This window comes from Melozone crissalis, unplaced genomic scaffold, assembly GCF_028551555.1.
Source record: "Melozone crissalis strain CALT ecotype California unplaced genomic scaffold, PUWL_Pcris_2 ptg000061l_1, whole genome shotgun sequence".
Lineage (NCBI taxonomy): Eukaryota > Metazoa > Chordata > Aves > Passeriformes > Passerellidae > Melozone > Melozone crissalis.
Window position 1 is genome coordinate 47,115 of NW_026535839.1, and position 26,725 is coordinate 73,839.

The 26,725-nt window shown below is 46.2% G+C and overlaps 3 protein-coding genes and 1 long non-coding RNA gene across 4 annotated transcripts; 1 reads left to right on the top strand and 3 right to left on the bottom strand.

Moving 5' to 3' along the window:
* Positions 1–4,874: 4,874 nt before the first annotated feature.
* Positions 4,875–7,072, bottom strand: LOC128944672 (uncharacterized). Its single transcript, XR_008483819.1, has 4 exons — positions 6,505–7,072; positions 5,823–5,886; positions 5,063–5,138; positions 4,875–4,945 (listed from the first exon to the last, which is right to left on the bottom strand). It is a non-coding gene; the product is annotated as an uncharacterized LOC128944672 (long non-coding RNA).
* A 5,405-nt stretch (positions 7,073–12,477) lies between these two features.
* On the bottom strand, positions 12,478–20,899 carry LOC128944671 (uncharacterized). The gene is made up of 6 exons (XM_054288034.1): positions 20,810–20,899; positions 17,374–19,287; positions 17,145–17,266; positions 14,749–14,809; positions 13,852–14,044; positions 12,478–12,747 (listed from the first exon to the last, which is right to left on the bottom strand). The coding sequence occupies exons 2-5, from the start codon at positions 17,931–17,933 to the stop codon at positions 14,035–14,037; spliced, it is 753 nt and encodes a 250-aa protein (XP_054144009.1). The 5' UTR covers positions 17,934–19,287; positions 20,810–20,899; the 3' UTR covers positions 12,478–12,747; positions 13,852–14,034.
* LOC128944794 (uncharacterized) lies at positions 20,774–21,616 on the top strand. The gene is made up of 2 exons (XM_054288237.1): positions 20,774–20,974; positions 21,155–21,616. The coding sequence occupies exons 1-2, from the start codon at positions 20,774–20,776 to the stop codon at positions 21,614–21,616; spliced, it is 663 nt and encodes a 220-aa protein (XP_054144212.1).
* A 1,087-nt stretch (positions 21,617–22,703) lies between these two features.
* Positions 22,704–25,748, bottom strand: EGR1 (early growth response 1). The gene is made up of 2 exons (XM_054288027.1): positions 25,405–25,748; positions 22,704–25,100 (listed from the first exon to the last, which is right to left on the bottom strand). Exons 1-2 carry the CDS (start codon positions 25,637–25,639, stop codon positions 23,803–23,805), a joined length of 1,533 nt encoding a protein of 510 aa, XP_054144002.1. The 5' UTR covers positions 25,640–25,748; the 3' UTR covers positions 22,704–23,802.
* Positions 25,749–26,725: the final 977 nt, after the last annotated feature.

Consider the following 26,725-nt stretch of genomic DNA (forward strand, 5'->3'; position numbering starts at 1 on the left):
GTTGAGATGTTCTCAATGTGTGGTTTCGGTGCTGCCGCTTCCAAGCTGTGGCTACAAGCCTCCCCAGGGTACCTAAGGCAAAACAGAAAACGTGACTATTGCCCTCAAAAACAGTAATCCCCAGGACTCCTCCGCACCCCTGCCCCAGCTCACCTCAAGTCTTGATTTGACTCTGGAGGCTGCCCAGAAGGTACCTGCAAAAAGAAAAGGGACACGCTTAGCATGCTGCTGCATTACGCTCGCCTATGAGTCAGCCTGCCTAAACCCCAAGTCACCTGCCCTCCTCTGCTCCTTGGCATGCCTAGGGCAGCGACAGCACCTGCAAAGAAACAAAGCAGAAAAGCATGATGAGATACTGTGAAAACACAACCTCCCAACCCTGACAAGTATGCCACACCAATACCTTAAGCTTGAACCCACCTGGAACAGGCATGCTGGGCTAGGATAGATGGCAAGCGGACCATCTAAAATAAAAAGAAGAATAATACATACTTAGAGCCGCACCAAAAACTGAGACCTCAGAAATAACAACAGCTTCGGTACCCTACTCAATGCTCACCTTGCCCACTCAGCCTTGACAGCTGCTCTCTGCCGTGACTTCCTAAAAATAAAGACAAAGAGCAGAGCTGAAACAGCCACCATTTATGCTTCCTCTGCAGAGACAAACAGTGACTGACCTGCACAGGGGAATCCCCTCACCCAGGATGGGTGGCTCTGCCCTGGATTTTATCCTTCTGCAACTAAAAGAAAGTTAGGATGAAAGTCAAAGGGCTGCAGGATACCTTATGGGCTCCAGATATCCTATGTCCATCTACAAATCCCATCTAGAGTCCACCTGCACCCCACATTACAAATTCCAAGTCCCCGGGACTTCTCCTATTGCACCAGGCTATGCGGCAGGGCAGAGCAGCCCCGGCACAAATGTGTGCTGACACTCGTGACACAGGACAGACAGGATGTGACAAACAAAGGGCACAAGACACTCGGAGCCACTCTGTGCGCTCGGTGAGGCTCGGCTCGCTTCGGCCGAACTCGGAGCCGCTCTGTGCAGCTCGGCTCGCTTCAGCCGAACTCGGAGCGCCTCGGCTCGCTTCAGCCGAACTCAGAGCCACTCTGTGCGCTCTGTGCGGCTCGGCTCGCTTCAGCCGAACTCAGAGCCGCTCTGTGCGCTCGGCGCGGCTCGGCTCGCTTTGGCCGAACTCGGAGCGGCTCGGCTTCATTCGGCCGAACTCGGAGCCGCTCTGTGCGCTCGGCGCGCCTCGGCTTCATTCGGCCGAACTCAGAGCCGCTCAGTGTGCCCGGCCCGGCTCGGCTTCATTCGGCCGAACTCGGAGCCGCTCTCCGTGCGCTCGGCGCGGCTCGGCTCGCTTCGGCCGAACTCGGAGCGGCTCGGCTTCATTCGGCCAAACTCGGAGCCGCTCTGTGCGCTCGGCGTGCCTCGGCTCGCTTCGGCCGAACTCGGAGCCGCTCTGTGCACTCGGCGCGGCTCGGCTCGCTTCGGCCGAACTCGGAGCCGCTCTCCGTGCGCTCGGCATGCCTCGGCTCGCTTCGGCTGAACTCGGAGCCGCTCTGTGCGCGTTCGGCTGAGCTCGGCTCGGCTCCCTGAGGGTGGGCAAGCGGCGCCGCCTCACGTTAAAGTCGCCCGGCTCGGGGCTCTCCTGCTGCCGCGTCCTGTGGGCAGCCTGGCCATCGCACGGGCACGATCGGGAGCGCGGGGTGGCACAGGAGCTCATTGGGCTGTGACCGCACTCGCGCTAATTAGCGCGCACGAGAGCAGTGGGCTCGGTTCGGCTGGGCTCGGCTCCGTTCAGGCAGCCTCGCAAGCCTGGCCTCAGTTCACTCGAGGCCGTCAGGTTCCACCGGTCTCACCTTGGTTCGGCTGAGCTCGTTCCATTCGGCAGAAGGAGGTGTCGTTCGCTCGTGTTTTTACAAATATCTTTCCATATTGATTGTATATTTCTATATTTAGTTTTATACTTCTATAATACTTCCATTATTCCAAATAAAAACCCCGTCTCTAACCAAATAAATAAAAAAAACCCTTCTTTTAAAGGATATTGAAATATTTTTTATTTATACTTTGTATAATTATATATTCATATTTTAATTTATCGTTTCTTTGGATGCATTACATTAATCATGATATATATATAAAATTTTAAAATAGATTTAAATTATTATTTAAATTATGTACAATATCTACTGCTACAACTAATTTTTTCTTATATTTTTAATTTTCATATTTATCTGTATGTATTTATTATATATTTCTAAACTTAGATTTCTACCTTTATATTATTTGTATTTATAATTCTTACAATCAAAACCCTGCCTATTGACAAATAAAGAAAACCCGCTTTATTTAAGTATTTTAAAAATATTTTCATGTTTATAATTTTCATATTTATATTTATAATTTGTTCAATATTACATGAGAACATACCTGCTCCTGCACTGCAGTGGGGCTCCCTCACCTGGGGACCTTGGAGTGCCCCAACGGCATCAGAGCCCCGCGTCTTCACCCCCTTCTCCTCTATTTAGAGAGGAAACAAAGACATTTTTTCCTTTTTTCTGGAAACACAGACATTATCTGAATCCTCTCCCCGTGTCTCAGACAGATAGATATTCAGTTATTAGTTGGCTGGGCAGCAGTTTCTTAAATAGAAGGATAAACAAGATGTGAACATTTTAGCTACAAGCAAATAGGCAAATCTGAGCAACGTACTGGTGGCCAACACCAACCACCAAAGTTATTTTGAAGCAATTTTTTAAACAATAAAATACTGATACCACAAAAATAAAGCAAAAAGCTAACTACTGGCTAAGAAAAAATTAACTTTTGACAGCAACAACATTCCAACCACACAGGCTTTTTCCCAATGTCATACCTTATAACTACCTCTCTTGGGAATTCTCATCATGTATCCCAAAAGGAATAAATACCTCAGAGCGTCCTAAAGCAAAAAGTAGCACACATGAGCTCCTCACACTCCCGGGAGGCCGGCACAGCGTGCACTGAGTCTGCAACAAATTCTGCTCACTGAGGGTCTGCAAACAGAGGTTCAACTGATGAACTGAACTGATTTTAAAGAGAGGTTTTCTAAGCACTGAAGCACACCAAAGAACAAGCAGAAACAATTCTTAAAAAAACCTGCAAGTTTTGTTTAGCATATATGCGACTGATTTCCACGCTGTGGCTTCTCACTTTGATTCGTCTGTAGGTTCAGGAAGATGACAATGCACACTCTGCCTTCCCTGAGCCCCCCACAGCAGCTGAGCGCTGCTCCGTGCGCTCAGATCATCAGGAACTGGATTACACATGCCCGGATGGACTGGAACTGCTCTGCTGCAGATTCAGGAGACGATGGCAGAGAGGGGCTGGCCGAGGCGTCGTCCGAATTCCATTTCTGTGTGACGAGAAGCAGTTTGTTCCCAACAGCTGCAACAATCCCCAGCTCGCTTCCGTGGTGAGTACCGATGGCACACAAATGGCAGCCCGAGGAAATCATGTTCTGGGCTCTAAGTGGTTGGGACAGGGTCTGATTTTTTTGCTTTGTACTTGTATGATGATTAGTACGACAGGGCCCTGATGGATGACATGGCAGCACAGAATTAAAAACTCCTCAATAGGATTACATCGACTTCTAGGAAAAGACAAAAGCCTGGGACCCTTCTGAAATCTACTTTTAATCCAGAGCACACGGATTGTCACTATGCTGCACCTTCCAGCTTTTCAAAGCAGCTTACTTCTGAAGACCAGGAAACATTGATTTCTACAGAAATAATGGGCAACCCCCAGGCTAATCTAAGCACTACTGTTTAATAGGGGATCTGCCAGCGTGCCAGTCCAGCTTCAAGTGTGCTTTATTTCAGTCTAACATCCCCACAAAATTCTTCTCACGTCTCCCAACCCTGAAATCTTATTTTCCCCTAAAGCTTCTCATCATTAGCAATTTCCAAGTAACATGGTATTTTTACAACATTCAAAAATGTCATGCTGGACTGTGCTAGAGAGTAATCTGCAAATATAAGCTTAGCAAAGTTTGAATTGACTTGTCCAGAGAAAAAACCTACAAGTGAACACCTATACCTGCCTACAAAGAGCTAACAAGCCCCTGGCAGCTACCAGCATCAAAGCACAGTGGATGTTTCTAATACAGGGTAAGGATAACAATATCACCTTTTGTTCTCGCCAGCTTGTTTTCCCTGCAGTCATATTTTGCTTCTTATGATTTTTTTAGTTTCTGTATCTTCTTGGACAGCACCAAGCCTGACGACAAGGATACGAGAGTCTTTCCCTGTCATAGGGAGAGAACCAGGAAAACAGTTAAAAAAAGAACAGGGTAGTTTGAAATTCATACTTCCAATGAGAAGCAGCGCCTAACAAACAGAACAAAAGTAAACAAAGCATGATACCTCCCTGGGGACGGAAGACTTATAAACTCTCCAGGATTTACGACCAACCCCTTCAGGACAGCAGCCAAGTGTCCCATGAGGTGGTGCTGCACCAAAAAACGATCTGAGAGGTTCCAAAGAGTGAAATGCACAATATTTTGCAAAGCCATAAAATCTTGCAAAATAACAAAAATACAATAGATATAAACTACAGGGCAAGAGTACAAGTGTTCACTTCAAGAGCTGGAACCATCCAGGTGAGCACCTGATAACTGGATCCTCAGCAGAGTTTGAACCCTTCAGGACACAGAAGGGTTTTCCCCAGAAATTTCACAGACTGAGTTTTGATAGAAGTACACTTGCCAGACGCTCAGAAACGTCACCCATTCTCCAGGTGTCTGGAGAGAACTGCAAATGGCTCTCACATAGTTGAGCTAGTTCTGTAAGGTCTCAGGGTGAATTTCACCAGATTTCACCTCCAACCAAACAGGGCAACTCACAGTGGGACAGAAGGAACCCAAAGATTGGGTAAGCAGAGCTGCAGCAAATACTGAGGAAACAAACACAACAGCGTAAAAAATAATAAACCATCCTTTTTTTTTCTCTTGCTTTTGTTTTTTTCTTATTCAGATCAGCATAGCAATTAAAGAGAAGGTGAAAAACTCACCATTACTGAACATTTCATCATCTGTAGGCTGAGCACCCTTAGCATAGAGGACTCCAAAGTTAAAATTCACCGATCCCTGGGAAATAAAACCAAATATTGTATGATAAATAGTCAAACAGCAGACGAAAAAATTTGTTTCCTCTAAGGACTTTTGGGTATGTATGTACCTTTGCATTACACATCAGAACATACACTTTATACCATCTCCTAATAGGTAAAAATTTACCTTTAGATTTTGATAGTATAGCATGAATTTTTAACTTAAATTGGTGATCTGTTATTATTAAGTTGCTGCTTAAAGTTATTTCTGCTGTTATGTTCAAAAAAACATTAATTTTTTTTACTGTAATGACCAATTGATTTCAAAGTCATCACAAGCCCATCAAAATACAAAGCTGTATTCACTGGATGGGTCTGTGAGCTAGAAGTAGTTAGGCTTCTACTTCCCTCTTGTTCTTCCAGAATCAATAAATCCTGTCAACAAAACCATGATCTTTAGCCCACTGCTGTGAAAGATTCTACAAGGATCATGGTTTGATTTGTGTTTAGAAGTTTTGATTTGAAATGGCCAGTTCAATGGATAAAGACAGTTTAAGTAGTATTACATTACTACTATTTCTATTATTATTTTTACTATTACTACTACTATTATTATCACCTGCTACTGGAAGAAACAAACCAGTAGTACCTATACTTAATTACTTTTATTTCCAGAAAATAATAAAGAAAAAGAACCAAACCAAAAAAAGTCACTTCCTACCTTTTATATCAAGGGACGAAAAATTTCTCTTGGGCTCTTCTCCAATTTATCAAGACTCATAGCACTGAAAGGCAAACAAAACAGTACTTTATAGAAGGGCAAGTGCACATTTCAAGGCTGAACCACCAACTGATTGCAGTGACAGCAGTTACAACATGAATCCTTCCTAGAGCCTCTGTTAAATGGAATGTTCTGTGGAACTGCCATTTCTTTCCCAAAACACTAACTTCCAACACTTCCTAATCGTATTTTGTATTTCAAAACAACAGAAGTTAGCGAGACTCTGTGTGGAGGTCAGGTTTAAATTTATTTCCTTCTAAAGCACAGAGCTCTGTTCCATCACCCTTCCCTTCGGCTCTACGCTGAATCATGGTGAGCATTTGAGGAGTGCTCAATAACCAATTCTATTTCTCTCTTTTTCTATTTCTCTCTATTCCTAAATAATTCAAGACAAGTCAAATGAAAAATTACAAGTTCAGCATCAAAGTCACACTTTTTCCCTTTGTCTGGTCAAGAACAGGCTCTAAATCCACTTATTGCTGCCTTCAACGATTAAGACTTGCAAAACCATTTTTACATGTTTTATAGGTTTATCATAAAACCCACAGAACGCAAGCTCTGAAATACAGGAAAAGGTACACAGGCAAATATCTAAAGGGATCACTTATTTGCAAATACATACCTTGATAGAGATCGCACTGAGAACCTTTCTGTGGGACTCTAAGGGAGACATATTTTCTGAGTACCCTGTAAACAAGAAAAGCTAGGATATATTACAGGACATCCCCACTTTTTCTACATATTCAAATAGGATTTTTAATAAAAACAATTCAGTTAAAAAAGAAGGAAGAAAACCAAGCTAATTTTACTCAGCTATATTTACTCCCGATTTAGAGAGAAAAAAAAGTCACGGGTGCTGCAAAGAAAAAAAAAAGTGAACCATACATGCCTACAGTAGAATTTTAAAACAAGTGCTTGGATAAAAGAATCTTATGGAACGTGAAGTAGAAAAAAAGTGAAACCACTATCAGACCTGCCTATTTTCTCACCATTGTACAAGAAAATCCTAAAAGCAGTATAAAGTCACTGCCTAAAACCGGTCATGGGATGTAACCAAGAACAATTTAGGCATTTGCTAATCTAGACAGAAACCTTTTCTGGATGCTAGTGTCAAATCACAAGTTTTGTCTTTCAGAAGCTCGACAATGCTGGAAAGCATTTTCCCTGGGGCTCGGGAGGGCAGAGGCGGAAGGGGGTGAGCTTGCAGATCACACCTGCGCCATCTGAAGCATACAGTCGGCCTGCTCCCTGCGCTGGGCATTCTCCTGGCCATCTCTGGGTTTACCGGTCAGCGCCGCTCCACCTGTTTTCATGGCAGAAAGAGCCACGAGCACTAAGGCAGGCAGCAGCCGTGTCATTCCGGACACGTCGCAGCGGTCTCTGCTCGCAACGCCCAACACGCAGCGGAGCCGCCTCCGCCCGCAGCACCGGCAGCAGCCCAAGGGAGACGGCTGCAGCTCGGGGGCTGCTGCGCCTCCGCCAGCCTGACGGCAGCTGCCCCACCAGGACCGCGGGAGCGCCCGGCGCCGCTCGCCCGGGGTGGCTCCTGCAGCTCCCGGCCCGCGGCAGCAAAGCACCGCCTCGCCCTCTGCCATCAGCGGGCGGCAGTGCCCCCGCCCCCGGCACCGCTGAGTGAGACCGAGGAACCGGGCGGACGCTCCTTCCGTGCTGCGTGCGGGCAGCCGGACGGAGGCTTCGCCCCTCCAGCGTCGCTGCCGCGGCGCTGTCCCGTGCGGGAGAGGCGCCGGGAGCTGCCCGCGCACAGCCCCGCGCGGCCGCCTGGCATGCCAGCCACTCATGTGCCGCGTCAGCCGTTGCGTCACACGCCGCGCCGGCAGCAGGGCCTGCCGGGAGTTGTAGTCTCGAGCTGACAGCCACGGCTCCGTCCCCCGCCACCGGGAGCTGCAGTCCCTCCCGGCCATCAAACGGGTCCTTCGCCCCTGGACGGGGAAGGACCTGAGGTAGCACCGCTCCTCCCGAATGCCCTCTCTTTTCCCCTCCAACTCTTTTTTCTTTTTTTCACTCTGCTTTTCACCCCTTCCCTTCCCTCTTGCTCTCCTGCTTCCTTTCCTTTCCTTTCCCTTTCTTGTATTTCTAATCTTGGTTTTCCTTTCTAGCTTTAGAATAAAAAAGCAGCACTAGAAACTTTCAGGCTACCTCGGAGTAAAAAAAATCTCCAAAACGAAAATGATTTAGAGAAAAGTATTTATTCCCTGGGAGCCTGAAATTTTCTACTGCTGCACATGACATAGAGCTTTTATTCCTTCTTATAGATAGTTGATATTTTATACTTACTTTATACAGTGCCACCTGCCGTGTTCGCCGGCGCGCTGCAGCCCCGGCACTCCCTGCCATCTGTCCCGGCACACTGCAGGCACAGCAATCCCTGCCGTCTGCACAGGCGCACTGCAGGCACAGCGATTCCTGCCGTCTGCACCGGCGCACTGCAGGCAGAGCGCTGCGGCGTCGTTCGGTTCTGTTTAATTAAACTCGGTTGAAATCGACTTGGTTTGGCTCTTGGTCTAAACTCATTTCAGTTCGGCTCTTCGGCCGAACTCGGCACGGTTCGGCTAAACTCGGTCATATTCGGCACATTGTCTAAATGCGGCCAATGTCGGCTACACTCAGCTATCGGTTCCAGTCGGCTATCATCGGCTCTTGGTGTACACTCGGCTGTTTTCGGCTATACTCGGCTCTTCGGGTAAACTCGGGTGTTTTTGCCTACGCTGGGCTGTTATCGGCTACACTCGGCTCTTGGTGTAAACTCGGCTGTTTTCGGCTGCACTCGGCTCTTGGTGTAAACTCGGCTGTTTTCGGTCACACTCGGCTCTTCGTCTCAAGTCGGCTGTTTCCGGCTACACTCGGCTCTTCGGTTCAAGTTGCCTCTTTTCGGCAACACTCGGCTCTTTGGTTCAAGTCACCTCTTTTCGGCAACACTCGGCTCTTCGGTGAAACTCGGTTTTTTCGGCCACCCTCGGCTCTTCGGAACAATTCGGCCCGGCTCGGCTCCCTCAGGGCAGGAAAGCGGCCATGACAGGACCCCGGCACAGAGAGGCGTTTACCCAGATGCCTGTCACAAACCCGACGAAATTCGCCCACCCGCGGCGCCGCTGAGCCCACAGCCTGTGTCGGATACACTTCAAACGCCACAGAAAAATCCGTTGGGGCCGCCATGATGTCAGTATTCCATGCAGGCAGTCCAGTTACACCCACCCCGGTCTTCCACTTCCCCGCCCTTTTCGCCGTCGTTTTGAGAAGGTCAACGAAAAGTCCGTGACATCCGCGACGCACCACTCCCTAGGTGGCGGCCTCTCCACTGCCTTTAGGCGCACAGCTGCAGTACCGCACTCTGCCCACAAGGTGGGAGCACTGCCGCACGCCCCAGCAGGGGGCGCAGCGCACCTTGGGGCTGCGGGCAGGGAAGGCAGCAAAAAAGAACAGGGGCGACCCCCGCTGAAAACCACTCTGAAATAAATGCCCCAAAACAACCGGGAAGAGGAAAAAAAACTTCTGCCTCTAATCTAATAGGATAAAAGACAAAACAAAACAAAACAAAACAAAAACCCCCCAACAATTTATTTTTAAAAAATATTTAAATATTTTTTAAAATATTTTTTCATATTAATATTCACATTGCTGTTTATAATGTATATTGATGTATACTGTCCATTTAAACATTTCTTTTTATAAATACATTTATATTCTACATTGCATATATCCCTAAAACTTAAATTTATTTGTATATTTTTATACATATTTTTACATAGTAAGTATATATTTCTGTTAGGATTTTTACTTCTGTAACACTAACAGTATTCAAAATAAAACCCCTGCCTCTACCCATACATGCCAAATAAAAACCCCTTTAACTTCAACTGTATTTAAATTTTTTTTAAATAATATTTTCCAAATTTATATCCACATTTATATTTAAAATGTATACTGATGTGTGTTCGATTTTGCATTTCTATTTTCCAATTTATTTATAAATTTATATGCTATGTTACATCTGTTCCTATTACTTATATTGTTTTATATATTTTTATTCATATCTTTATATATTTATTATATCTTTCTGTGTTAGGATTTTTACTTCTGTAACACTTAGATTATTTAAAATAAAACCCCTGCCTCCACCCACGTTAAAGCCAAAAAGAAAACCCTTTCTTCTCAACTGTATTTAAATATTTTTTAAAATTCTATTTTTCAGGTCCATATTCACATTTACATTTAAAATGTATACTTATGTATACTGTTATTTGTATTCTCCATTACATCTCTTCCTATTATCCCTATTTACTTATATTTTGTGTTTATATATATATTTATATCTTCATTGTATATCTCAATATTTAGAAATATATAACAATGGTATCTACATTTGTATTATTTAAAATAAAAACCCTGCCTCTAACCCAATAAGAATAAAAAACCCCCAACCCTTTCTTTTAAACAATATTTAAATAGGTTTTATCCTTATGTCTGATTTTTATATTCATATTTGTATTTATAATGTATCTTAATGTATATTGCTTACTTATACATTTATCTTTATCAATGTCAATTTATAAATAAATTTATATTCTATATTACATCTGATGTGAGTAGTTATTTATATATTTTTAAATATTTTTATACATATTTTTATACATTGATTATATATTTCTGCATCAAGATTTTTACTTGTGTAACACTTATTTAAAATAAAACCCCTGCCTCTACTTAAATAAAAGCCAAAAAATTCCCTTTCTTTTAAACTATATTTACGTATTTTTATATTTATATTGCCATTTATAATTTATATTGCAGTATGTTATTTATATTCTATACTACAACTCTTCATATTACTTACATATATTTATATTTAAATTTATATTCATAGTTTAGCAATTTCTCTTTATATATTTATTATATATTTCTATCTTAAGATTCACATTTCTATAATACTTATTTAAAATAAAACTCCTGCCTCTAACCAAATAAAAACTAAGGACACCCCTTTATTTAAACCATATTTAAAATTTAACAAGTAACTTTATTTTTCAAAATTAAAATCATATTTATATTGATAATTTTTATTTACTATATTCATAGATATTATATATATATTAGAGAGAATACCTTCTAATATAATCATAGCTATAAAATTTCTGTATTATATATTCCTTTTACTTATATTTATTAAAATTAAATATTTATATATATTTGTATTTGCATATATATTTGTATCTGAATTTTTGTTTTATTTCTATTTATATCATTTATTTTAAAAACACCAGCCTATAACCTAATAAACCCCCCAATTTATTTAACTATATTTAAATAGTTTTATAATTACAATCTATATTTATATATCTTTGTGTGTATATATATAATAGACTATCATTTATCTATATGATAATATGTTACAATTATATGCCATATGTTATAGTTTTATGTATGTATCTGTTATCTATATTTACGTTTACCACTCTAATGTTATATTTATTTTTAAATGCATATTTATTTCTATTTTCATCTCTATATTAAACCACAGAAGTTCATTAACCCGACACACCAGAACCACAACAATACTGTACCTTTGTCAGCATGGGCACGCAGCACACGCTCATCTCATCGCAGCACATCAAAACAAAACCTATTGCTATTACTAACAGAACAAACATCCCACAACTCTGAACCCTAATAAAAACTCAAATAAACCTAACTGTAAATAAATTTTAAATCCCACTATAACTAGTCCAAAACCTCCGCACATTCTCATCATAAACTTCCTCCTAAACCGATATCTCAAAAACCCCAAAAAACTCAAATACACCTTGAAAATGACACAACTGCTAATAAAAACAAACACCCAGTAAAAATTAAATCAAACCAACTCACTAGACTCAAAACTGTACAACTGACCCCAAACATTACTAAAAGAAGTCCCCAAAGCTCTACCTTTATGCGAATGCACAAATAATAACATATAATGTATAAAAGTTATTTGAAAAAATTAAAAAAATTAAAACCATGAAAATAAAAAATCTAAACTACTAAAATACTAAAAAAAACCCCACTACCCAAATTAAAAAACATATTGCCTATAAAAACCCACCATATAAATGCCCCTGTACCCAAAAATAAAACTAAAAAAAACTATCAAACCAGAAAGAAATCAGAACTTAGGAACACTAAAACATAACGTTCAAGAAGTCACACCATATCCCTTATCATACAACTACAAACAACATAAAACAATACAATGAATTCTTAAAAACCATCTTAAAACCACTGCATTGAAAAACTTTTCAAAAATTAAAAACTGCATTTAACTAAAGCCATCTAATAAATTCACACCCAAAACTCCAGCAGCCCAGCTGGCCCTACCAAAGCTGTATGTTTATGCATACAGTAAACAAAACCAAAATCCCAGTAATACCTATCAGAAATCTATGAAAGAAACCTATTGAAATTAATCCTATCTCAAATACAAACCAACCCATCCAGAAAGTTAGCTTCACTCAAAAAACAATTTACACAGAGTTAATAATACCAAGAAATAAAACAACACACCATATACCAGTAATGAATATAATAGTGAAGAAAAAAAAACCTACATTTTTTTCTTTTTGTTTTTTAAACGAAGTTCTTTTATTAGCTAGAACAAAAGATTTTGCCAGGACTGTAACAACAACTTCTTTTTCTTCTTCTCCTTCTAAAATGTCCCTTCTCACTCCCAAATTCCTTTCAACTCCTAAGTTTACATCCAAGCAAAAAGCAAAATTCATGCACTCGTGTGTTCGCTGCTCCTGTCAGATTCTCTGTTTCCCTCCACATCTTCTTACACTTTCAGTCTCCACGCTGTCCCTCCGCGATGAGTCTGACAGAAGAATTGGCACAAGTTAACAGAGCATTTCCCTCCCTCCCTCTGGTTTCCTCAGCGCATTTCAATCCATCCCAGGCCTGCAACGATGCACCCTCACCCCAAAGCTCACAGCAAGCATGCAGCAGCTCAGGCTCACTTGGCTCCAGGGCTCTGTGCCTTGGATAGCCGAGGAAACTTCTGATGAGCCTCCGTTCCAATGAACTGGAATGCAAACTCACCTCCATCTCAGAGCCTCAGTGACCTCGGCCAGCCCCTTCCTCGCTTCCCTGGGTCACAATGACTTCCAGGCACAATGATGCCAAGCAGGTTTTTGTCTTTTCTCTTGAGTGTCAACAGGTCAAATATGTAGGCTTTGACATAACTAATTACCCTCTCTTTGAACTCTCCCAAGGACATTTTAAAGAAAAGACAGAAGATTGCTGGTACAGCCATATGGGATAAGGAGGAAAGCAGCAAGGATCCGAGGCCAGCGGCGCGGCCGGGCAGTGTCACGTCCCTGCCACCCTGTGACAGGGCACACAGCTGCAGAGCCTGCAGGCCCTGGAGCTGCCACACGGATGGACCTGGTTCCCTCCCCGGGTGCCCAGAGGGAAACCTTAGGGCAGGTGTCCACCCCGAGGGTGCACCCAGAGCCCCGGGCATGGATGGAGTCACTGGCTGCTCTCTGGGGACGAGACCCTCCCTGCAGGTGACACTGCCTTGTCCTCTCCCTCCCTGTGGCACAGGCACCTCCAGGGTCTATGACCAGCCTCCTTCCGTCAGCATCCAGGTGCTGTGTTAGAGCCAGAGGGGTCGAGGCTTTCCAGAACCATAGCATCCTTTAGGTTGCAAAAGCCTTCTAAGGCCATCGAGCCCAGCTGCTGCCCCAGCACTGCCAAGCCCCCACCCAAATCAGGTCCCTAAACACCACATCTTGCCATGCTTTAAATGTCTCCAGCAATGGGGACTGCCCTGGGCAGCCCGCTCCTGCGCCTGACCACCCTTTCAGTGAAGAAATTTTTCCTCAAATCCAATCTAAGCCTTCCCTGCTGCAACTTGAGGCCATTTCCTTTTGTCACGGCACTTCTTACCGGGGAGATCTCGGTACTTAAACCTTACCTGCTCCTTCCCTAGGAGCTCTCTGGCTTGCCTGGATGACAGGAGAAACACTCCCACCACAGGAACGGCAGCTCAGCAGGTCCCACACCGAGGCAGGGGAGCAGCTGTCCTCACCAGAGCTCCCGTGTCAGCTCTCAGAGATCGGCTCTGCTCTGCCTCCCGGGCAGATCTCTGCTCAGCGCTTCAGAATTGGCTGTTTGGAGGAGGGAGAAAAAACAGGTCAGCCAAGGTTTTTATCCAGACTTATCTGATGTCTTTGCCTGCTTTGCCTCTTCCTGACTTCCTCCTGCTAAGTAAACAGCTGCCTTTGGACTTCTAGGGGGAACTGTCACGTAATGCTTGAAAAGGAACTACAGAAAAGTGCCTCATTTTTAAAGACTCAGCCAAAAAGACAGATAACTGCAGCTTCTCCATCCCCACTGCCAGCAGAGCTGGCATGGACTAGGCCAGCTCTGCTCCCCCTTCAAGTTGTTCCCAAATCTGCTGGATGAACTGAAGGCTGCTTTGGCGTTCCATTGCTCTGCTTTTCCCGAAAAGATCTTTCAGTGCTGTTATCCCTCCACGGGAAGGGCCTTTCTGTCTCGCACACTCGGGGACACAAGGCTACGCGAATCTGCAGCAGCCTCTGCTCCAGGTGGGAAGGGCTTTCTTCCTCCTCTGGCACCTGCCTGGCACAGGTTGCTCAGAGATGCTGTGGCTGCTCTGGGATGAAGCTCTGAGCAACCTGGTCTTGGGAAAAATGTCCCTGCCCACGGCAGCAGGCTTGGAATGAGGTGATCTTTAGAGCCCCTTCCCACCTGAATTATTCCATGATTCTATGAACTCAAAAAACCTGGGGAATAAATTTGTAAATGTCACTAAATACATAAAAGCACATCCCATTGATCCAATACTCACCAGCCCATCCGGCCAAGGTCAGAGCTCTCTGCCCACCGAGGACGCGGCAACCAGCACGGACCTGTGAAGCCAGAGAGGAGTTTACAGAGACCGGGAGGCGGCGGACGGGACGAGCGCCCGGCCCGACCTTCCAAAGCTGTTGGCAGCGAGGGCGGGGAGCGCCACGGCCCCGCTCCGCCGCCTGCCCGCCGCTCCGGGGCCGCCCCGCCGGGATTGTCCGGCCCGCGGTCGCTCCCAGCGCCTGGAGCGGGGCGGGCGCGGGGGCTGCCGCCCTGTTCCGACGCCGCTCGCCCGCCCCTGCCCGCTGCCCCGGCCCGCAGACGGCTGCTATCGCGCCTCCGCCGCCCGCCGAACCCGGCCCCGTCCCTGCCATTTTTCTCAGCCATCGTGTCCCTTTGCACTCCTGAATCTCCTTCACCCCTCCCCGCCATTTACAGACCCCACCCGCCCCTCGCCCTTCCCTCAATCGGCAGACGCGTCCTTCCCCCGGCACCTAGCGGCAACGGACAGGGCGCTGGCTCGGGGGAGCTGCAGTACTGCTCTCTGTCCACAAGGTAGCAGACTTACCGGGGTCTGCGATTTTTGCCACCACCTTGAGAAAGTCAAGCGAGTCCGCGACATCCGCGACTCGCCACTCCCTAGGTGGCGGCCTCTCGGCTGCCTGTCGGTGGAGGACTGCAGTACCGCGCTCTGCCCACAAGGCGGCAGCACTGCCGCCCGCCCCAGCCGGGGGCGCAGCGCGCCTCGGGGCTGCGGGCAGGGAAGGCGGCAAAAAAGAACAGGGGCGATCCCCGCCAAAAATTCCTCTAAAATAACTGCCAAAAAACAACCTGGTAGAAAAAAAAAACAACCCTGCCTCTAACCCATTAAAAACAAACAAAAGAAAACCAACCCTTTTTTAAAAAATAATATTAAAATATATTTTCTTTATATGTTTCTCATAATTATATCCACATTTATATTTATAATGTATATTGACGTTTAATGCAATTTATATTCTATATTACATATATTCCTATTAGTTCATTTGTATTTCTTCTTTTATACATATCTTTATATATTGATTATATATTTCTATATTGAGATTTATATTTATATAGTGCTTATATTATTTAAAATAAAACTCCTGCTTCTACCCAAATAAAAACAAAAAAAGCCCTTTATTTTAAATATTTTAAATATAAATTTAAAACATTTAAAATGTTTAGATTTTCATATTTATATTCACATTCACATCTAAAATGAATATTGATGTATAGTGTTATTTATATTCTATACTACATCCCTTCCTATTACTATTAATTCATATTTTATGTATTTAATATATATCTTAATATATTGATTTTATATTTCTATATTTAGAACTATATAACATTATTCAGTATATTCATATTCTTTAAAAAAAAGCCCTTCCTCTAACCAAACACAAACCATAAAACGCTCTGTCTTTTCAACTATATTTATTTATATTTCTATTTTTCATAATTATATTCACGTGTGCATTTATAGTTTATATCAGTGCATTTTATTTATAAATGTATATAATAGACATCAGAATGTAATAATATAATTTTTTATTATATATCATATATACTGCTAATACTTCTATTAATGTAGATTTTTTATTTTTATATATATCTTTATGTATTTATGATATATTTCTATACTTAGATATCTACCTTTATTTATATTTATAATTTTTATAATAAAACCTCTCCTTATTACCATATAAAAACCAAAAAAAACCTTTATTTTAAACTATATTAAAACATTTTTATATTTATACTTTTATATTTACATTCCTAAGTGGTTGTATACTATATTATATTTACTATTATATATTACCACATTATATTATATTTACTGTTATATGTTCTACATTTAGATATAGAATATATATGACATATAATAAGACATATACAGTATAATTAGTATCATGTATTTTATTGATTTCTATTATTGTGTTTTGGTATATTTATATACATCGTATATAAATGTATATATTTATATACATGGTATATATTTAGATACAACATTTTTCCCTTGCCATTTAAAATAGAACGCAGGGATTCCCTGTCACCCCTGTGATACCCCTAACAGCCTGGAAAAGGCAGGTTTACCTTCAATCAACACCCTTGAAACCGCAAGTGAAGGGGGATCACCCCCAGTTCAAACACAGACAATAATGAAAGAGGAGTTACTTCTCTATGTTTAATTTATTTTGCTTAATTTATTTTGTCCTCATAAGCTCCTTTTTTTTCTCTTTTTTTTTCTTTTTTTTTTTTTCTTTTTTTGTTATGCTTTGTTTTACCCTGGGGGCACCAGAGAGTGATTGGCAAGGTGAAATTGAAAAGGGGAAGGACAAAAGCCCCCGCTCCAAATCCACACGGGCTCACCTTTTCGGCTGCTGCTCCCCGGCACAAAGATTCGTCCCTCGGCACCTCCTTTAAGCGACGCTCCACGTATCCAAGCGCGGATCCAGGTGTTCCCCCCGACCCTGTGAGAAGCTCTCGCAGTCCTTCCATGAGACAGCGCCGGGAGCGCCCCATAAACCCCTCCACTCAGCAGCTCCATGCAAAAGGGAGCTGAGGCACCCAGCGTGACCACCCCCCGCCCGTCACCCACCCGCTCCTGCACCGCAGTGGGGCTCCCTCTCCTGGGGACCTTGGGATGCCCCAAAAGGCATCAGAGCCCCGAGTCTTCACCCCCTTTTCCTGACCCCTAAAGAAGGCACAGAACGAGTCCGACTGCCCCGGACAGCAGCGCAGCGCAGCTTGGCTTCCTCCAAGCCCTTTCCACACGTCCATCCCCGCAGAAAGGGATTCTGCTGCAACAAGAAAGGGGGGGGCAGCCCCAGAAGGGTTGAGGTTCCTGCCCAGCCTCGCTGCCCCGGGCCAGGGGCAGCGAGAGGGAGCGGCACAGACGGCGGGCACGGCGCGGCACCGAGTGGGGGCCGCTCTCGGCGCCATGCCGGGAAAGCCGCAGCTCCGGCGCTGTCGGGCGGGGCGTTTGACCGGCACGGGGGGATCCGCCGAGAGCCTCCGGCCCCGTGCGGGGACTCCTGCAAGGGCCGAGGGGCGCCGGGCTCCGGCCCTCGGGCCTTTATTCTCCGGCACCCCGAGCCCCGCGGCTGCGGGGCAAAGAAGGAAAGGGGGCACGGGAAGACAGGAGCGAGAGCAGGGCATGAGAAAGGGCAGGGAGGGAGGTCAGACTGTGGAGGAATGCGGGAGGCAAAGGGAAAGCCCGGGAGAGGGGTAGAGGGAGGGTGGACAGAGGAGGGAGAGAAGGGGAACAGAAGGGAGTAGCGGGGTAGGGACAGGACAAGAAGAAGCGGCGGGGACAGGGAGTCGGGATTGGGAGGGAGACGAGAGTAGGGTCTCGGGGACAAAGAAGAGGAATACGAGGAGGAGGAAAGAGAGGTAGAGAGAGGGAGAAGCGGGCTTCACAGAGCCCCGGCTCCACCCCGAACCCGCCCTGCCCTGCGCGTGATGCTGCGCTCGGCGAAGCTCGGCTATTATCGGCTGCATTCGCCTCTTCGGCTCAGCTCGGCTCGGTTCGGCCGAACTCGGAGCCGCTCGCTGCGTTCGGCTCAGCCCGGTTCGTTTCGGCTGAACTCGGAGCCGCTCGCTCCGCTCGGCTCAGCTCTGCTCGCTGAGGGCGGCGCCGCCTCCCGCCCAACGCGCACAGCTCGCTGCGCTCCCGCTGCCGAGTCCCGCGCGCGGCCCGGCCGTCCCACGGACACCCCCCACGGAAGATTAGACAAAGCAGTTTCTATGTTAAACCCTTTTTATCCCATAAGGAGAAAACTTCTCTACCTCCTTCGTTTACTCATTTTTCTTCTTTGATGTCAAAATCAGAGTTTCAAAACCCTACTCAAGTACAAGACTTAGTAAATAGTCAATAAAGTAGTCCCGTAAATTTCATAACCTACAGAAAAAGTTATACTTCTGTTTCCACAAAAAAAAATCACGTGAGATTCCTACTCACTGTGTCAAACCTTATTTAAAACACACAAAAAAAACCCATCATAAATAGTTCTACAACCAAAACAAAACTAATAAGCAACACTAACTAAAACCACACATCCAAATGCAGTGTTTATCAGTCACGAATCCTAAAAATCCATTTGCTACATACGTTGTTAGTATACCTCTTAACAACTAACCTTACCCCGCACAAAATTTAAATTGTAAATCAAATAATCCAATACATACTATAAACTTAAAAAACATTTTATACACTCTTACCCAAATTACAGTTAAACCACAAAAATTAAAATTACTAAAATCATCACCAAAAAAGGCTTGTATAATATTTAGTTACCAAAAAACTCAAACAAAAAAACACAAAAAGCTTACCTCAAAGTATCAAAACTATCATTTAAAACAATTAACATGACTAAGATTCAACATAATAATACATAAAAAAAATACATAATCACTCAAACACAAATTTACTCCTCAATAGCAATGATCACAGGAGTGATGAACTGGGTCTGTTGGCCAGTTGCTGAGGGGGTCTCAGCATAATACCAGTGGACTGCCTAAAGCACACAAATGAGAATGGAGGCTAAGAGTCGCACCAGAAATCGAGAGCTGAGCAATACCAACTGTTTCCATCCACTGGTCACTGATCACCTTGCCGACTTACCACATTCTGGTAGGCAACCTGAGAGCTACACATACTGGTGCAGTCAAACAAGTGCAGTAATTAGGATAAACAAATTTTAGATAGTCATTATAAAACATGTTTCCATGAGCTTCTAAAGCCATCCCCAACTACCCTGGTCAGTTTGAAAAACAGCCATAGACAAAAAAAGTAACACTCAGTCTGTTTTAAAGTTTTAACTGCATCTTACCAAAAGGATGAAAGCATTCTGGGCCTTTTAACGATCAAATTGAAACTCGTTCTCCCCACGTCTCCAACTCTGACATTCGCAGATCTCTTACTGATCAACAGTTGTACTGCTACAGGAGAAGCCCACTATCACAGTAGCTGGCATAAGAGAAGTCACGTCATATTACCCAGGTCAACCTAACAGAGGACACGAATAGCAGAACTTTCAACTATCAACATTTACCAGTAGTATTATTGTCAAACATCATTTGTGTTTGGAGATATAAAAATGGGGCATGAAAAGCTCACAATAGAAAAGAATAAGCCTTTAGGCTTGTTAGAAAAAAAAAAAGGAACAGAAAGCATACTTTGATAATGTTTTTTGTATTTATGGAAGTGAAATATACACATTGAAAATACTTCTGTATACCCACTGTTTTTGTTATGACAGTGACAAAAAATTATCACATATTGAAGCCTGGAAAGTGCTAGAGATTATGTATAAGCAACAGCCTCAGCTATTTAGAAGATAGAGTTTCATTCAAGACCATACATCATTAGGCTATCAGTCAAGGTTGATCTTTGATTATAGCAGAGAAGCTTAACTATTTTTAAAGTTCCTGGTCTTTAGCTACATCTCACATTTCATCCAAAAGCCTTTGTGCACTTTAAAACATGCAATCTCTTTTCTAGGTTTAACTAGTACTTAATAGGGCTAAATTACGATAATGCACACAGGTAAAAACATGGAATGTTTAGCTCAGCAATCACACCACCAAGCCCTCTTCATAAATTTATTATCTACACTAAAAACTCTTCAGGATTCTAAAGTCTAGTGGGCAACAAACAGAAAACATTTGAAATATACAGTCACTTATACCAAAAAGTCACTAAATATGCTAGCCCTAGTTAACAGTGCAATTTGCTTTAGAAGGGGTCAAGCCTAGTTACTAGTTTGGTTCAGAACAGGTCAAAGACACTCTTCACGAGTCAGCCTTCAGCCACTACACTCAGCTTTAGTCCAACCCGACAGTGGTGAGCACCTACTTGGGGGACAGCCCTTCTAAGGGCATCTGCCACAGCTCAGATCACCTTCAGTCTGCCAGCTATCAGTTTAGAGTCTACGAAGTTATTTTTCTTGGGGCTACTTGAGGTCTTGCTCAGATGCACAAAGTCCAGACATGTACGAATGAAAGCCCTAAAGGAAAGAAAAGCCCATGACCACATACCTCTTGACTACAAAGTCTCTGCCTACAGCTCTTTTCTCCGTGTTGTTTCATCTCTCCAGTCAGGGCCCATGACCTACTCAGTAAGTACAGTTCGCAGTCACAGCAGAAATATCTGTAACAGTTCATTTTACCAGCTTTACAGAAAATCTCCAGTGGCATTTCTAGAAAACAAAAGGACACAATGCAACAGGCCACATAGTGTACCACACCAGATCCTGGGCTCCGAGTATGCTCTAACTAATTTTTAGCTCCTTATTTCTAAGGGGGAAAAAAAGAAAAACGAACAATAATTTTTCCTCTAGCGCAAACCAGCCACCTAGTCGAGGACTATCCACACTTCCCCACGTAAACAGTCGCTTACGGAAAGGGTCTGCAGAGCAAAAGCCTGGGTGGACAAGGTCTCTGGCCTCTGCAGCACTCCCCAGGCCAAAGGTATCCTACCTATTTCGGAGGCGTGTATAAAGAGCGACTCAGTCCCCACTAAACGAAAACGAACAGTAACCAGCAGCGAGGAAGCGCTGATGGCCTGCCTGTGCGCCGGCGGCCCTGGGAAGCCCCACGCAAAGCCGCAGCCCGCCCCGCGGCCCACTGCAGAGCAGAGCTCCGCTGCCCGCAGGCGCGTGACCCACGGCCGGCGCGGGCCCGGCCTCCGCCGGAGAGGGCCTCCCGAGAGGAGGGGGCGGAGGGGGAGAGCTGGGGGGAAAGGGGAGGGGAAGTGCGATGCGGCATCACGGCGGCTGCGCGGCGCAGCCCCGGAACGCCTGAGCAGGAAACTCCTTTTTTGGGCCGCGGAAGTGCCATAAAAGGCATGGAGGAAATGCCAAATATGGTCGGTCCTGTTCCGGACGGGAACAGCGGGGACGGTGCTTCTGTTCAGCCGGGGCCGCCCCCGGCGCGCTCCCGGCGCTTGCGCGGCACCGCGACCGCTGGAGGCGGGGGGGGGTGAGGGGGGTGGTCTCCTCCGAGCCAAGCCGGGCGGCAGTTCCTGTCGCTAGTTGTCAGACCTGAATTGGGTTTTAAATCACAAACAGCTGAGGTTTAGTTCCGAGCAAATGTGTCTTCTGCGCGTAAGCGCAAAAGCGAGAGGTTTTCGCTTCCTTCCTCGCCGCTGCACTTCCTGCAGGGGGAGGGTTTTCCCCGCCAGTGACAACACCTGCTGTTTCCCTGGGAACAAACTCCTTGAAACCGACTCATCCTACTAATTGGACTAGAAGCAAACTTTTTAAGAAACAGAAATACTGTGTTCAGGCCAACAGCAAACGAAAGATCTTGCAGAAAATGTATAGGCAATGCTTTCTCATAAGGCATTTTTCTTCCCTGAAATCTGTTCTCATTTTATGGGACAAAGGCCACGAAAGTAGTGGATGCAGAAGTCCCATGTATTTATTTCCTTTATGTTACGCTAGCAAGGGTGCACCGGCCTTCATCCCTGTACAGCCAAGCACTACTCCCTTACTTGGATCACTTTTCACACAATGCACTAAGATAACCTATCTTCTTTTTTGCTCTTCAGGCATGAAAATTACTCATTTCAAAATGCTCTGGAGAACCTGGGGCACCCTCAGGCTCATCAAGCATTGCTTGACAGCCTACTTGGTCAGTTTTTAGCACAATCAACATTCCAGAAGGCTAGACCAGGAGACAGTAATTGTGGTTACTTCAAAAGAGGTGGTGATGCACCTAATGCAAGGACATGAGTCCGCCATCCACGTTTTTTGAAAGCAACTGGACATAAGATTGATTTCATCTCCTCTCTTTAAACAGTTTGTTTTTGTTTTTTTTTTCTCCTGGAGACAAGTGGTTATGTGTTGGCTTTGAAGCAACTAAAAGAGTTGGGATTGCTGTGGCGCAGTCTTCCTAAGTAGTAATTTCAAGGAAAGTGTAAGTCTGCACAATTTGATGTTTTATTTATTTTTTTTCTGAAGGGTATTGTACACCAAATATCCCAATGGCAGAAAAGCGCATTCAATGTGTTTAGAAGCCAAACAGTCACTTTCATTTTAACAAACACAATTACAAAGTAAAAATAAACCACAAAATAATGGACTGCATGTTCATAACATACAAAAATTGCTGCCTACTCAGTAGGTAACTACAACATTCCAACTCCCGAATATATATATATATATAAATTTACATTTTTGTAACAAAAATAGACTTTGAGAGGTGGAGGGAGAGAGGGTCTGGGGTTGGTTTGTTTTTTTGTTTGTTGTTTTTCTGTTGTTGTTGTTTTTCTGATTGTTTGGGTTTGGGTTTTTGTTGTTTTGTTTTCTTTTTTTGGGGTCTTTTTTTTTTTTTCTTACATTCCATCCCCTGGCCCTTGCTCTTGTTCCTCTCCCCACCCATTCCCTGCTCTTCCTTACATTCTTTGAGTAACATCCCTTCCACTTTAAGGCAAGATGCAAAGCATCCACTCACACAAACGCATGACGTCAGCAAGGCTTCACAAAAAGGCACCAAGACTTGTAACTTTTAAAACAAAACTTCTGCCACATGTGAGTGTCTCATCAGATGATAATTACATAGCATCACTCCAACATGCTCAAATACAGTAAGTGCTGTTCCCAAAGAAGTTTGAAACGCATTATAGCATTGTCACTGAAATAGAATTAACATCTACAAAATATGGCCCTGCAAACTCCAAATTATACAATATGAATATGCAAAGATTTTTTCCACATCAATAGTACCTAAAGGAAAGCAAAACCATGGCACATGTACAATTTACATTAGCTAGATACTTAATCAAAAGTCCTTTCTTCCTAATAAAAGGCTATTGTTTACGGGGAAAGTTATATTGAACTTATATCCACAGTCCATGCAAATTAAGTCATTCAACAGAGGTGGAAAACTTAAGCAGCAGTTGATTCAGGCAGCTGAATTTTAAACTAAATAGCCTTGCAACGTATGGTGTTGTGGGAGTAATCGGAGACTCCATGTCTGATAATACCAATGGAAATGGTGAATTATCCTGTTCCAGAAGGCAGCCTCAGCAGATCTCAATTGTCCTTGGAGAAAAGGCTGAGTTCATGTCTGAAAGTGCTGAGGTTACCTGTGAGCTGAAATTGTTGGTGACTCCTGGAGATGAGAAGGAAGTGGCCACTTGGGTCTGAAAAGTGGCAGTGCCAGAGGGGTAAGTGGTTGCTATAGAAGGAGATGGGAATGTGGTGTGTGCAGGGGAGGGATAGGAAGAGGGAGCAGGAGAAGAATACGCTGTGCGCACCGGGGAGGGATAAGTGGTGGCGATGGAGGAAGGGTAGGATGTAGTCACAGCGGATGAATAGGCAGGAACTGGGGAAGCAGTTGAGGCTGGAGCTGCCTTTTCCACTTTCTTGTCCTTCTGCCTAAGGTGGATTTTAGTGTGCCTCTTCCTCTCATCACTTCTGGCAAACTTTCTGCCACAAATGTCACAAGCAAATGGCTTCTCTCCTGTGTGCGTGCGGATGTGCGTAGTCAAGTGGTCACTCCTGCTGAAGTTCCGCATGCAAATGCGGCACTGGAAAGGTTTCTGTCCCGTGTGGATGCGTATGTGCCGTGTTAGCTCATCAGATCGTGAAAACCTCCGGTCACAGGACTCCACTGGGCAGGCATAGGGACGCTCATGAGGAGGCGTCTTGCTGGGGCGGTTGGGGTATTTCCTCATCCTGCTGGGCTTGATCAGCTGGGACTGATAATTAGCATTGAGGGTCTTCAGCTCTTGGGAGCCAGTCTGCGTAGCAAATGCCTTGATGGTGGACAGTGGCGTGAGGGAAGGCTGCTGTGCTCTGGTCTCAAGAGCTGGGAAGGGCTTCTGATCAGCTGGAACAAGACTGAGCTCACCCTGTTGCTGAGGGAACAAGTAATCCGGGATCATTGGCACCTGAAAGTTGGTTTTAGTAGTCGGATAAGCTGGAGGTGGATACTGGATGGGGGCTCCAGAGGGGTTGGGGAAAGATTGGGTCTGGGATTCAGGAAAAATGTCAGAGCTGGAATTGGGGAATGTTGGTGCAGCCGAATAAATTGGATTGTTCTCACTGGCTTGGACAGAGCAGCTCAGTGGGGAGCTCTGCGAGGAGGAGGATGGTGATGATGAAGTAGGCGTAGATGTGGGAGGTGCATTAGCCATGCCCACCAGCCCACTGACGAGGCTGAAGAGGGGCTCTGGCCATAGCGGGTTGCTGCTATTGGTGGCCGGCTCTAAGGAGAAGCGCCCCGTGTAGGTTATCGGTGGCAGTCTCGTCGTTTGGTTGGGATAGCTGGTTTCTGGCAAGGTTTTCTCGTTGTTCAGGGAGATTTCGGGAAAAGTGTCTGCAAAGAAAGGAATAGCGATTAATTCCAGCAGTTACTGCAGCTGCTGCCGGTGCTTCGCGAGCCCTCCCTCTAACAGCACAGCCCCAGATTCTGGTTAATTACTAATTGAGCGTAACATATTGCAGCGTCGCTGGCAGGTCTCCAGCCGCAGCTAGTCCGGAGCCGCTGACGCACGCAGGAGAATCCCCCCGCGCGGCCGCCGGGACAGAGGCGACGCTGCGGCGCGGAATTCCCGCCGGCGTCGCTGCCCCCGCTGCAGACCGGGACTCCCCGCCCGCCTGGGCGAGGTCAGCGCGCTTACCTGCCGCGAGGTGCTCGAAGTGCTGCTCTCCGGGCTCCCCGGCGGCGCCGAAGCCCGCACTCTCGGGTGCCCCGGGCGGGGCAATGAACTGCGGACCCCCGCCGCTGAGCAGCATCATCTCCTCCAGCTTGGGATAGTGAGTGTCCATGGCAGGGGGCGAGTGCGGGAAGGCGCCAAAGGGGTCGGAGATCTGCAGCGGGGGTAAGAGCTGCATCTCTGCCTTGGCCGCGGCCATGAGGGCGCCGGGCTCCGACTCTGACGGGTGATGGCGCTGCCGCCGCGGGGCCGGCGGACGGGCCGGCTGCGGCGAGGCGGCCGTCGCCTGCTCTGCGCCCTGCGCCGCTGTTGCCCCGGCGCTGCCCGCTGAAAGCTATCGGCTCCCCGCCCGCCCGCCCGCCCGGGGCTCCCCCCGGCTCTGCCCGCTGGAAGCGCTCGGCTCCCCGCCCGCTCCGGCACCGCCTCTATATATCGGGTCTCACCGACCGCAGCCCGCCCCAGCCCTGACGTACATGGCCATATATGGAAAGCAGGAAGCCCTTATATGGATGCGGGCCGGAGGACCCCTCCTGGCGTCAGAGCCTGGCACCGGGGAAAGCCGGGCCGGGGGGCCCCGCCCGCCCCGGGCTGAGGGCCCCGCGCCCGGTGCAGGTCTGACCCTCGCCATGGGCAGCACCGCCGCAGCGCTGCCGCAGCATCGCCGGTCCCGGGAGACGGGTTCCCCGGCCCCTGCCGGCTCCGGCCAGCCCGCCGGAAGCCCCCACCGTACTTTCCATATTAGGAAACAACCTTATAAGTCTCGATTCCGGCGGAGGCTTCCCGTTCCTTATATGGCGATTCCGGCCCCGGGTTGGGGGGGCGCACAGCCCGTCTGCAGACGGGTGCGCGCCCGCCCCCTGGCAACAGAAGAGCGCGGAAGCCCCGGGCCGCGAAAGAGGGAGGATGCTGCCCGGGCGGGTGGCACAGGAGCCTCGGGGAGCACCCGACAGACCCCGGCGTCGCCGCCGTGTTTTCGCGGGCAGAGTTCCCCCTGGTCCCCACCCCGTGTGCTCAGCTCGCACTACTCGCCTCCCCTCCGTCTCCGCGGTGGAGCCAAGCGCCGCTCACGGCGGCTTCCGCGGCAGCCTCGATGTGGAGTTTTCTGGGTGGTGGCAGCGCGCCCAAGGCAGGAGCTGCCCGCTCCCGGAAAAGAGGAATCTCCGGGATTCCAGCGGCCTGCCGGGATCGCCCTGCTCCGCCCGCTCCCGACGGAGGTCTGCCCATAGCGCCAGACCGGGACAGACCCCGGCTCTGTGCGCCTCCTTCACGTAGCGGAGAACAGGGC